Source organism: Dipteris shenzhenensis, chromosome 7 (assembly GCF_047967505.1).
Source record: "Dipteris shenzhenensis isolate YYH24624 ecotype China chromosome 7, Dip_SZ_1.0, whole genome shotgun sequence".
NCBI classification, from domain to species: domain Eukaryota; kingdom Viridiplantae; phylum Streptophyta; class Polypodiopsida; order Gleicheniales; family Dipteridaceae; genus Dipteris; species Dipteris shenzhenensis.
The window spans coordinates 34,177,306-34,189,554 of record NC_141602.1 but is presented as its reverse complement, the minus strand read 5'-3'; the positions used below and the strand labels follow the sequence as shown (position 1 = coordinate 34,189,554).

Genomic DNA, 12,249 nt, shown 5'->3' with positions numbered 1-12,249 from the left:
AGGTCGCCCTCTTATGACAGTCCAAAGTTCAGTTGTATCTGCTTATTTTTCACACACACTTGCACCAAACTTGGTGAGTCGTGGAGATGTGGCAAACAACATACTCACGAGAGTAGTTTAAATCGTTTTCAACATTATTTTAACTCTTTACACGCCTTGGATTGATTAATTTGCAGGTTTTCTTATTGCATTTCCTGCCGCAAATCGTGGTACAAATGGGCCCACAGAAAGGTTTTGGGTTCAAGTGGAGAAAGAATGAAAGTGTGATGGCCCAGAATTGGCCACTTGGGGGTTCTGTTAAAAGGTTCTATTCTCATGGTTAACAATTTCTTGAAAATCTGCTCAATTAAAGACTCAGCTTTAGAAACAAATTGAAGTCTGACACCAGTTGAGAGGCCAAAGTGGGGGCCCCCACCTGTAGGCTAACTTTATTCCAACACAAGCCACCTTCAGGGTTTTACCTGAACAAGACCTAGGGACCAAGACAATCATATAAAGACTGACCAAGCTATGACAAGACCTTGATTGGGTTGAACATGGGCGAGTCGTGCCCATTCAAATGTGATCATTGTGGTCTCTTTATGACACGATCCTTTTACTGTTATGCCTTACGATGAATTGATAATCAATCTTACCCAACTAGGGCCTAGAGTGATAGAACAATCTTACCCAACTAGCACTCGTCTGATCACCCTTACTGAGCTAGGGCCCAGGGGACTCTGAGTAATTTAGGTGAACACTGCAGGTGAGGAAGTTGCTGAGGAACTTTATAGCAGCAAGGAGTGATCTTGCAGTAGAGGCTGTAGGACTGTTGAGCAGCAAACATTTTGTTGTAGATTCCTTTCAGACCAGAGTTTTCTGCCAGGGATTTATGGCTCTGCACAGAGGTCACTGTCAGGGTACGATCAGCAAGCACAAATGAGACTGGAAGCAATTCGAATGGCAGTGTGAGAGACAGAGCTATGGTGAGCTGAGCAGAAGCAAAGTGAGGCAGCAGACTGAAAGGTGAAATGGGATGTAGGGAGGCCCAAGCATTGGCTGACTGGTTTGTTCCATTGTCGTTGGAGCTGACCCGCAGCTGAGATGATTTGGATGGGTGCTTTCCCGATTGTTGCTGGTGGTTGCTTGGCTGACAGAGGGGTGTCATACTTCTCCATTGATTCGGACTCTCTAGCTTACAAGATCCAAGCTCAACAGGTCTTCTGGATATAGGCACAGGATGCGACACCTCACCTTGCACACGGCTCAATGGGTAGGCTGCTACGTCATTTCTGGACGATTGCACAAACCACACATTGGTTACACAAACAAGTACTGCCCGTACAAATGAGACAAAATATGTATGAACAAGACACAATATGAGTCATGCGCAACGATCTGGGACAAGCTAATTCTTCATGGATAAACTTGGCACTGCCAACGATAGAGCGTACTGCACCCACGAGCTGCGTGCAGGCCTACATAATTTCATACACCATCTCTATGCTCCTCTAACCACTTGGAGTTTGTCAACCAAATATTAACTTTCCAAATGGACGGATGAGAAATCTGGTCGCTGTTCTCTACTTTTTAATGGAGTGATTCACTTTGCACTTTAATAGCGAACCCCAACACATACTTGACACAAATTAACCTACCACACAAATATGGACTAAGCCTTCACGGACAATTGTGTAATTAGCTGAAGCTGTAAAAATAATCGGTTTTTAATTGGGATTCACATTTTTTAACAGTCCAACATGAAATGCTATAATTATCTGTGAACTTCGAAGTGAAATGCTGTGGATCGTGAAACTTTTTTGTGGCCTTTATGTTGGGATTTGAACCTGGAGCTTTTGCCTTTGTATTTTGCCTTGTCATGATACTCTGCAGTTTGCTTGAGAAAGGCCTGCCCACCAGCCATTTGTAAAACATCCATTGCACTCTGCATCATCAAAACAATGAAATAAATATAAGATGTTATGACTTTCTTCCCATCAAAATTGGCAAGAGAGGTGACCCATCAAGTAGTCTAGGCTGTTTTTCAGGTCTATTATGATACTCCAAGTCTAGTGTTATCTAGAACAATGGTGCCCTCAAGAAATGGATATGAAGTATTTTCAGACCCTGTATAATTTTTGACATTCTGATTGATTCTGCCTTTTCTTGCACTAGAAAATTGATACGGGAGTCAAAATTGTGATCCTCTAATTTTGTTTCTTTATAGGGATTGCTTAATTGTCAATTTGTCTGTCAATTGTATGCAAATAAAACAATGAAGGATGCCGTCTGGAGATTGAGTACATACCTATGGGCATTTCAATGCACTTGCTTTTGGGTCTGTTACAATGCGTGTATGCCCATGGTTGACTAGAAACGTTGAATTCATGTCTTTTAGTACCTGTGTTTAACTTGAATTCATGTTTTTAAGTACCTATGTGTAACTTGAATTATGTGCAAAAGTGACTTACTGTCACCATCTTGTGTAACATTTGCATCATATGCTTTGCAAGTGGTTTGCATCAGCCATTGTTTATGAGACAGTCTTTTTGAATTTTGTTCAGAACAGGAAAAAAACCCTGTAGAAATTTTATCTTTGACGTGTCGGCATTTAGCCCGGAAAGGGTTTACTTTAGATGCCATGTTGTGAAGTTAACAAAATTAAATCTTTATTCTACGGGGCTTTGCTGTTTTTCAGGAGTCTCCCCATGTGCTTGGGATCTCAAGTCAAGCTGGAAGTGGTATTGATACTTCAACAAAGGAGCGCTGGCGGGATGGGGCACGTGAGACTGACCGGAGGAGAGACTCTTGGCGCAGCATGTCCATGGAGAGTGAAGGTGGACGCCGAGAACGCTGGTGGGAAGAGGAGCGGGAGAATGGTTCTGTCAGTCGGCGTGATAGGTGGAAGGAAGGGGAGAGGGAGGGCGGTGAGATCCGGAAGGGAGACAGATGGTCGGAGGGTCCAGGTATAAAGGAGATGGGTGAGAGCAGGCGGCCTCCATTATCAGAGCATCGTGACACTACTTTTGAGGCTCGTAGGGATAGCAAATGGAGTAATAAATGGGGTCCAGAAGACAAAGATTATGAGTCTCGTAGAGATAAATGGATAGAAGCTGAGAAGGAAGTTGATGGGACTCATGAAAGACTTGGTTCTGATCGTGATTATGATTCTTCTCGTGACCGGGATAATATCTGGCGACCTCACTCCTTTGCTTCTCGTAATCGGGGTGAAGTTCCTCCTTTGGGAACAACCCCGCCCAAGCAGGCCCCCGGTTTTGGTATAGGTAGGGGCCGGTTTGATACACCTAGTAGTGGCTTTACTGCAGGCAGAGGTCGGGCTAGTCCTTCAAGCAGTGGTCCTCATAATGGATTCCCAATCTCGAGTCCAGTGGGGGCTCCTCTTGCTGATAAGTGGGATGCCTCTGTGCAAGGTTTTCGCTATTCAAGGGCAAAGCTATTGGATATCTATCGCCAAATCAATGCATTAGCCTCATTTGCTAAGTCACCAGAGGGTCTTGTGGAAGTTTACCAGCTAACAGCATCAGTGCCGCTCAGGCCATTGGCTCTTTCTGCCCCTGACAAAGAAGAAGAGGTAATGTGGGACCTTCTTTAAGGTTATATTTTGTGGACGATTTGAAAGGTCCATGTCAAGAACTTGCATTTCCTTGATAAATTTTGCTTGTGGATTCTTGTACTTTCAGGTGAGAATACTTTGAAATCCTGAGTTTCTGTTCTGTTTCCTTATTGCTGCTTTTTGGGGAGAAACATGATAAAGCTGGACTGTGTGACAATGAGTTGGAATTAACATACAGTGAATGCTGTAGGCTATCCTGGAAGGGATAGGGAAAGGAGACATTATAAGCAGTGGAGCTGTTCACAATGCAAACAAAGATTCAAATAGTAGCAGGAATTCTGATGAGGCTTCTCGCACTCGTGGACGAGGGAGGGGTTATGGTAGGATATTGACTGAATTATAGTGGTTGATCTCTTCTTTGGGGGGGTGGGGTGGGTGAATTGCATTTAAAATATAACTCTTGCATATGTTCTTGGTTGTGCAGGTCCGAAAGAGTCTTCATTGGATAATATTGAGGATGAGGCACTTGATGTGCACAATGTAAGGGAGTATTCTACTGGAGATGGCATGGCTTTGAAACATAAATCTTCATTTGAGTCTGTAGAGAGTCGTGATGCATGTCATTCAGCGATACACACAGAGGTCCACATAGAGTTCGAAGGTAAAGAGGCTGGCATGTATCAGAAAAAGGTCTTATGATTCTTCTGATATTTCTCTTGCTTATGGGTAATGCCTGTGTGCTAATTGGATCTTGTTCATTTCCTTATGATTTCAGGAAGTGTCAACGATTCAAATGCATGGAGGCGTTGTAGAACTCTGGAGGTTGATGATTCAAATGGGAGAAAGGACACAGCGATTCGGAGTGATGGGATCTGGAGGCGCACTAAGTCGGGGGAACTTAGGGAGGAGAGGACTCGAAAGATGGACAAGGTTGCTGCAAAAGAAGATCAGGTCCGGGAGCTTGGCCATTCTGAATTGGACACCTCTTCAGCTAAAGAGGGCAGGAGTTGGAAGCTTGAGAAGGGAATAGAGGAATCAGAAAGGGAAAATAAACAAAGTAGAGGTGCTGCATACATCTCAACCTCGAAGAAGGATGTCAGTGAGGGGGTTGGACCTGATGATTCAGAAAAAGTAACAGGCCTATCATATGGAAGTAGCTTCCATTCAACAGGTGGAAATTCGTTTGCTAATAAGTCTAGAGATCAAGAGAGGAGAGAGGGTTTTAAGTGGCCAAACCGCATGGTTGCGCCTGAAGATCTCTCTCTCGTATACACTGATCCTCAAGGAGAAATCCAAGGTCCTTTTCTTGGAGCAGACATTATTGGTTGGTTTGAAGGTGGTTTTTTTGGCACAGATTTGCCAGTCCGTCTTGCTGATGCGCCTGACGGCACTCCTTTCATGGCATTAGGCAATATGATGCCACATTTGAAGCCAAAACCCCGAGTACCGCCGGGCTTTGATTCTTTCAAACAGTCAGAGGAGCCTAAAGACATAGCTGAGAAAACTATTGTGCATACTCTTCCAGTTCTTCCTCCAAATAAGACATCACTGAATGCTTTTGGTCGAGAACCTGGTGAGCGATTATACATGCCTCATCTTGATTCAATGGTTACTTTGTTACTGTGAAAAGTACTTTTTTTGTAGTTTTCAAACTGCCAATATGTCCAAGACAATATGCTGCCTCTGTTTTCTCTTGAAGAAGCCTTGGTTGTGTTTTATACTTAAATGTTGTGTAACTGATTGTGTTTTTGGCTGGACAGTTACAGCCATGGACACGTTCTTTGATTCTCAAGGAGGAAGTCAATTGGAATCATTGTCAAGTCCAACAACTGCACCGTCAAAAATGACAGACAGGATGGTGGTAGATGTAAATCTCTCTTCCAGTGTAAGCCTGCCACATGAAGTATTAGATCCGTTTAAAACTCACCTATTAGAGCAGCAGTCAAGGCAGCAGGCAATGCAGCGGATTGGTCATGATCCTGTGAGCATTCCATTTCAGCATCAAATGAATCAGATGCAACAGCCAATAGTTTCACATATGCTTCTGCAGCAGCCCATGCCAGGAACACCTGTTTTGGGACAACTGCTGCATCCAGGTCTTCCACCAGACATTAATTTGAACATGTTGCAACGTCAGCTTTCAGCACCGCAACCCTTACCACCAAGGCAGCCAACTGCCCCTGTGCTGGACCAGTTTTTAAGGTTGCAACAGCAGCAACAGCAACAACAATTGCCAATTCCTGTTCTAATGGAACAGTTATTTAGGCAACAGCAAATGACAGCATCGGAGCAGCTCCATCCCTTTGGTCAAATAGGTGCACCTCAAAACCCCCTTGCAGGTCAAATCTTAGTGAGACAGGCACAGGATGTTTCAATGGCGGACTCACGAGCACAACAGCCCCTACTTTCTGGAAGTTCTGCCTTGGAACAGCTGCTTCAAACAAGACGCTCTCAGGACTTATCCCTAGAACTTCTAATGCATCAACAGCACAAGGAGGAACAGCAACAAGCGTGGCAATTAGCCCAGCAGGGTAACCTTGATGGTAGGTTTTCATCAGGAATACGAGATGTGGGTGACGTTGGCCAATTTATGCACACACTGTCGTCTGCACCTGCCGGTCTGACTCATGAAGCATCACAACAGCAGGTACATCAGCAGGCACCACAGCAACATCTGGAACATCAGCTGAACTTTCCATCTGTGCACATGCAGCCTACATATTTTTCTATAGATGCACAGACACTGGATGAGATGCAGCAGGGGAAACCTGTGTCTGATATGTCTGTGCAGACATTACCTGCTGTGATCACTGAGAGACTCTTGCCTCTGGAGAGGAGTCCCTCGGCAGAGCCAGATGTGCCAGTGGTGAAGCATGTGTCAGATTTTCAGGAGCATGTGACACGATTTGGAAGGCAGAAGAGTGTAGGAGCATATGAGTTGTCATCACCTTGCTCTCCAGAAATGGATCACTTCCAGAACGAAATGCAAAAGATAGAACCAGCTGCAAGGAATGCTTATGTTCCATCAAGCATTGCATTATCATGTAGCGAGGCATGCTTGCGCGATAAGCCTTTCTCTTTGGACACTGACAATGAAGTCATCACTGACTTAAATGAAAGGGAGCAGTCTAATGAAAACGTACAAAAATACCAAGATCAATTGTTAATAGATGGCAAGGATCTGCAGAAGTTCAGCCATGGAGTTTCTAAACGAGAGGAGCTATCTTCTCTCTCCATCTCTGCTCCAGTAGGGCATCTTTCAACAGCTCCTCCAATTAGTCCAATAACCTCTAATGAACTGAAGGGTTTGATTCTACCTTCTGTTGAAGAGCTTGTAGACCATAGTAAGACATTTGGGCCTGTGGAATCCCAAGCCCCTGTGCAACCTGCATGGAAGATTTCACCCTCTCCAAAGCCAAAGTCACTCATTCAAATACAAGAAGAAGAAGCAGTGATGCAGAAGGTGGAATCATTCCGTAAGCGGGAAGAAGATGCAGCTCATAGCTCAAATGTGGGATCATTGTCAGCAACAAGCAACATTGGTCCATGGACGTCATCATCTGATACAATAGCCTCAAAGTCACTCAGAGAAATTCAGGAGGAGAGTGCAATAAATGCAACAGTTTCTGGTGGATTACTAAATCCAAACGTTTCTACTATAGGAAAGGTTGACGATTCTGTGCCTTCATCCTTGCCTACAGTCACAGTCAGCTCAACAGTGCTTCCAGTTGATGAGCTACCATCAAATGTTACTGCTGACATAAGTTCTGAAACGTTCATCAAGCTGGGTTATCATGGTGGTAAACTGGCAGTGTCTGCAGCTCAATCATCTGAAATAGATGATAAGGATTTTGTGGAGCCTAAGCTGGTTAAAAAAAGTAAAAAGCGCAATTCCAAGGTGAAAGCGGCAGCTAGCAAGCAAACTCCCGTGGTCATGTCTGACTCGGCCTGTGTTGCATCTTTTCCAACAAAATCTTCAGTGTCCCGGCAGAATACCAAGGAACTTTCTGAAGAAGCATTACCCGCTCCATCGCTAGGACCTTCTCTTGGAGACTTTTTCCTGACAAAGGAAGATTCGCAGACCTCTCAGCCCATGCCTGCATGGTCAGTTGATCCAAGCAAACAACATAAAGCTGCAGTTTCTCTGAAAGAGATTCAAGAGGCAGAGAAAAAAGCGAGGGAAGAACACCAAAGGCAGCTCCAAATAGCATCTCAACAGCAGCTTCAAGCTCCTGCCATTCCGAAGGCATCAATCCCTGTTAATTCCAATAGCTCTAGATCAGCTTGGCAGACTTCTGCAGTGCCGTCATTGCAGTCGCCAATGAACAGCATTAATACCTCTTCACAATCACTCACGACTCTCGGTAGATCCAAGAAGCATGTTCCTGAGGATGATGAAGAGCTTTTCTGGGACTACACTGGAGTTATCAAAGCCAGTGGGGGTAATTCAAAGCCATCTGCCAAGACAGAACGGTAAAGTCCTTGATGACATCGTTCTTGACCTCCGTTCAAAAAGGGAAAGAGCCTCTTGTGGAGGAAATAGGTTTTTTTTAAAAGGACACTATCTCATTAGACTGGTTGATAATAAGGGACAAGAAGCTGGTGACTGTCACTTTTGAGGGGCTGTAGTCTTGTGGTAGGCCAGGTCCATGGATTAATGGCTATTGATTTGTGTTGCAACAGGCTAGATAATGTGGCAGTTGCAATTAAAAAAACTCAGGCTTTGAAGGCTGTCTCTAAAAAAGAGTCAGCAGAAGATGACCGTGATAGCAACCATAATTTAGTTGCTGCTATGGGTCATAAGGCTAGCACCCACGACTTTCCATCTTTACAAGACTTGTCTGCACCGATGAAGTCCTCTGGTCCAACCAAAGGAAAGAAGCAACAGGCAAGCAAACATGCAATAGCAGGTAGGGTTTGTTCAATGGCAGGCTTTTGTGGCTGATTTCTAGCTTTTGTGGGTAGAGGCCAATTGATATGCATTTATTGATGTTCAATGTATCTAGTGTGATTGATGTTCCATTTTGCAGCAATGACACGCTTCAAGTTTACTTTTTGCTAAGTATCTCCTTATTGTACAGCATCATCAAAGAACGTGGCTGACAGTGCAATTGCAGCCTGCAAGGTTTTTCGACAATGGTGTGAGGCCCAGTTGAAGAAGTTCACAGGCAGTGATGGTATCCTTCAGCAAGTTTTGTGGGAAATATTTATGCTTAATACCATTTGAAATGGAATTTGCAAACTGGTTATGCATATAATATTTAGTGATAAGTGAAATGTTCTCGATAAATTGAACATATGTACATGTACATTGTGCACATGCACGAAGATCTAGATTCACGAGTAAAAAATAGATATATAGATACACTAACAAACCAACCAACCAACCTGCCTCTTAGAGGGACCATCCTATCTCTTTCCAGACCCAATGGAAAGGTCCTGTACAGATACAACAGAGTGCTCTCCCTAGTTAGTAGCCACCAAGGCTCCTTGTGGATGAAGAGGAGGAATGATGAAATGGGAGGGGTGCAACCTCTTCTTATAGGGAGGGCTGGAGCCTCCCATATGATCTGGCCTGGCAGAGGGTTGCAACTCCAGCCTCCCCTTTGACCAAACCTGGCAGAGGGATCGATGGCCAATCCTAGATGGCCTGCCACGTTGCACCTTGACCAATGTGGCCCCCTTGTTTTTGATATGCTTGGCCTACCCTCAGCCCTGCCCTTGGCTGATATATTCTCATCAGCCTAGTTCTCTGGTCCTAGCTTGTCTTTCTGATTGTTCTCTCCTGATATAGGATCATTAGTGATTGAGCAACTGAGGAGTGACCTAGAACCTTGAGGGGGGGAGTAATGGTATTCAATACAGTTACAAAATGCTAATCACTTTGACAAAGCAGGCTAGGCACAAGAGCCTTCTTGTCAAACTCCTTGCAAATACTGGCAAGGTGGTCTTTGATGACCTTCAACTTGGAAGAAGTTCGCATCAATGAGACTAGTTGACATTCTTGTGAATTTTTAGGTTTGCAGTCTTGTGTCCATCCTTCTAGATCATCCAAGCCTCTCGTGCTTGAGCTAACAAAATGGGGTAGGGTGTCTAAAGGCCAATTTTCACCTAAAATGAATAACTTGCAGAAACGTACCTGGTTCTTTATGGTTGCCAGCAGGCCCATACGGTCTTGTCTTGTTTATGAGCAATATTTGAGAGAGGAAATGTCTTGGAAGTTGGGTGCACAAAACAGTAGTTGTGAGGGAGTGAGTATAAATGAGAATGTGGTCCATTTTAGAACTAGTTGATTAGGATGTTATATATACAAGCCTCATGTATAGTGTGCACAGCTGTTACATCACTCAGTAACTCTAGGGGACTCTAATCCCAAGCTGCCCTCTGTTTTATCTTACTCAGCCCACTGTTGAGCAGTCTAAGAAGAGAAATAACGAGAGGGAGATTTAAACATCGGTTTCTTAGTATTTTATTTGAGCGACCAATAAGCAGTTTTGAAGAGCGTATGAGAACCTGTGTTCTCAAGGCTTCCTTTAATGCACTGACCCGGTTTTGTAGTGTTGGATCATGCTGGCAGAATACGTTGCTAAGGTGCATTGAACATGCTGAGCTCCTCTTGACCTTGGAACAGTTACTGCTGGCACAAGTTGGGTTCTACTTTTTGTTTATCTTTAATTTTAATCCCACCAACCATGCGATCACTTGACTGCTAGTTATACATTGCTTCGGAATTGAAATTCAGCTATAGTCATAATAAGAAAGTCATGAGAGAGAGAGAGAGAGAAAGAGAGTTTCTAGTTTTTTGGAAGTTTTTGTTTCTTGACTTGCTTGTTTATTTTTGCTTAAGTCACCTGCTTCGTTTCTTCTTTATTTCTTGTTTTCATTCTCTATTGTTTATTTGACGTATTTTAGTAAGCACTGGGTTTGCCCAAGAGACTCCGCGGGTCTTTAGAAACCCAGTATAGCTTATGCTTGGGCACTGATGACGACATAAGTGTTGCTTTGCTTGCTTAGTATGTCTTCCTTTTGCTTTTCATAAAAGTTTTTGTTTACCTCTTTTTTCTTCTTTTTCATTTTCTCTCTTTTTTTTTTTTTCCCTTTGTAGATTTTTGATCTTTAGAACAACAAAATTTCTAAATTTGTATGATTGGACTTATTCAAGTCTTACAAAGGTATATAATAAGAAAGTCATGAGTCCCGAAGTTCAAATATGCAGTGCATTCATCAAGAAGGGAGTAAAGGTAGCGAGGAATGCTTAAGGAGTTTGAAGGGCGGTGGGGGATGTGTTGTGGTAGATATTTAACCTATTCTCTCTCTCTCTCTCTCTCTCTCTCTCTCTCTCACGTGCATGCTCGTGCGCATTTCTTTTTCCTATTTTCTACTTCGTGTCTTCCTTTTGCTATCAAAGTTTTTGTTTCAAAGCCTAGTAAGCGCTGGGTTTACCCAAGAGATCCTGAAATCTTTTGAAACCCAGATGGCAGCTTATACTTGCAAGTGTGGCTTTGCTTACTAAGTTAGTTTCATTTTAATGTTTTAGCATAGCTTTGCATACGAAGTTACTTCCATTTTAAAACTTCTGCCATATCTGGTGGTATAATATGAGCCGGGGTGGACATCAGAATCTGCCTGAAAGGACTGGAAAGCTAGCCTTGGTATCTTTCCCTCACTTCGCTTGTATGGCAACTCTTTGCGCCCCAAAGGAAAGGCGATCAAACCAGAGGGAAAGGGACAAGCAGAAAGAGGGAGAGGGTGAGGAGGAGCAGGGAGGGAGGGGAGGCTAGGGGGAGGGCTGCCGCAAGGAGGGAGGTTCACCAGGAGCAGGGAGGCCGATCAAGCGATGCAATACTTACGGGGAGCTCAGAGTCGGAGTGCTTGAAGAAACCATAGCTAGTGAAAACGTGGCTGTATCTCCATCACCTTAACAGAAAGGTTTGGATCTCCATAGCTATCTAGTCCAAGCTTTGGATTCTTGGGGCTTTAGTGGGCTGAGAAGATACTGCACAAAACAGGTGGTACCCTCTCCTTGACCTCCCTGCTGCCTCTGGATGCAGCCCATGGTTCACCTGACTCCTCGCCTCCTGGTGCAGCCAAAGTGTGAGACTCTCAGTGGATCCCTGGGTCTTTCTGCTGCTGGAACTGCAGCCCTATCTGAGGCACAAAAGGATGCCTGGACCCCCAACAATGGGGTCCTATTTTAGCTCCAATGAGGATGAATCCCTCCGTATCCACCAACACGAAATGTGCTGGGAGCAAAAAATCAAATGTATGTGTGATCGATGTCGAGGAAACGATTATGCGCTCAATACACAAAGTGATGCTGTGGATGTGAGTGAGAGAATCAGAGGGAGAGAATGTAGTGGACCTCCGAAGAGAAAAATAGATACAACTGAATAATGAATTCTCAAAGGGCTGAAACCCTCACTGTATGAAGGGGCTGAAACCCTCACTGCAAAACTGGAAGACTAGACTACCTAGAGGAAGTGAATCCTCACTAGATCCTTGAAGAGGCTGAGGCCACCGTGCTGCTCTGCTGCGGTGAGGCCTCGGCTCTGTTGCTTTGAAAGCTTGAAGGCCTTAGGAGTGGATGAAGAATGAGGGCCAAAATCTGCCCTTTTATAGCTATTAGGTCAGCCTGGCCGACTTGGTCAATGCCACTGTTGACCAGGTTGGTCAAAAAAGGTCAACTCTGTGTTTTT

The 12,249-nt window shown here is 44.2% G+C and overlaps 1 protein-coding gene across 1 annotated transcript in view; it reads left to right on the top strand.

The window, feature by feature from the left end:
- Positions 1–12,249, top strand: part of LOC147900261 (protein ESSENTIAL FOR POTEXVIRUS ACCUMULATION 1-like) — a 36,210-nt gene that overhangs the window by 5,310 nt on the left and 18,651 nt on the right. Inside the window, exons 3-9 of the mRNA XM_087376525.1 lie at positions 2,678–3,571; positions 3,804–3,933; positions 4,038–4,214; positions 4,329–5,126; positions 5,314–8,026; positions 8,237–8,463; positions 8,635–8,730. Coding sequence (XP_087232651.1) covers positions 2,678–3,571; positions 3,804–3,933; positions 4,038–4,214; positions 4,329–5,126; positions 5,314–8,026; positions 8,237–8,463; positions 8,635–8,730 — 5,035 coding nt within the window. The remainder of the gene's footprint in view (positions 1–2,677; positions 3,572–3,803; positions 3,934–4,037; positions 4,215–4,328; positions 5,127–5,313; positions 8,027–8,236; positions 8,464–8,634; positions 8,731–12,249) is intronic.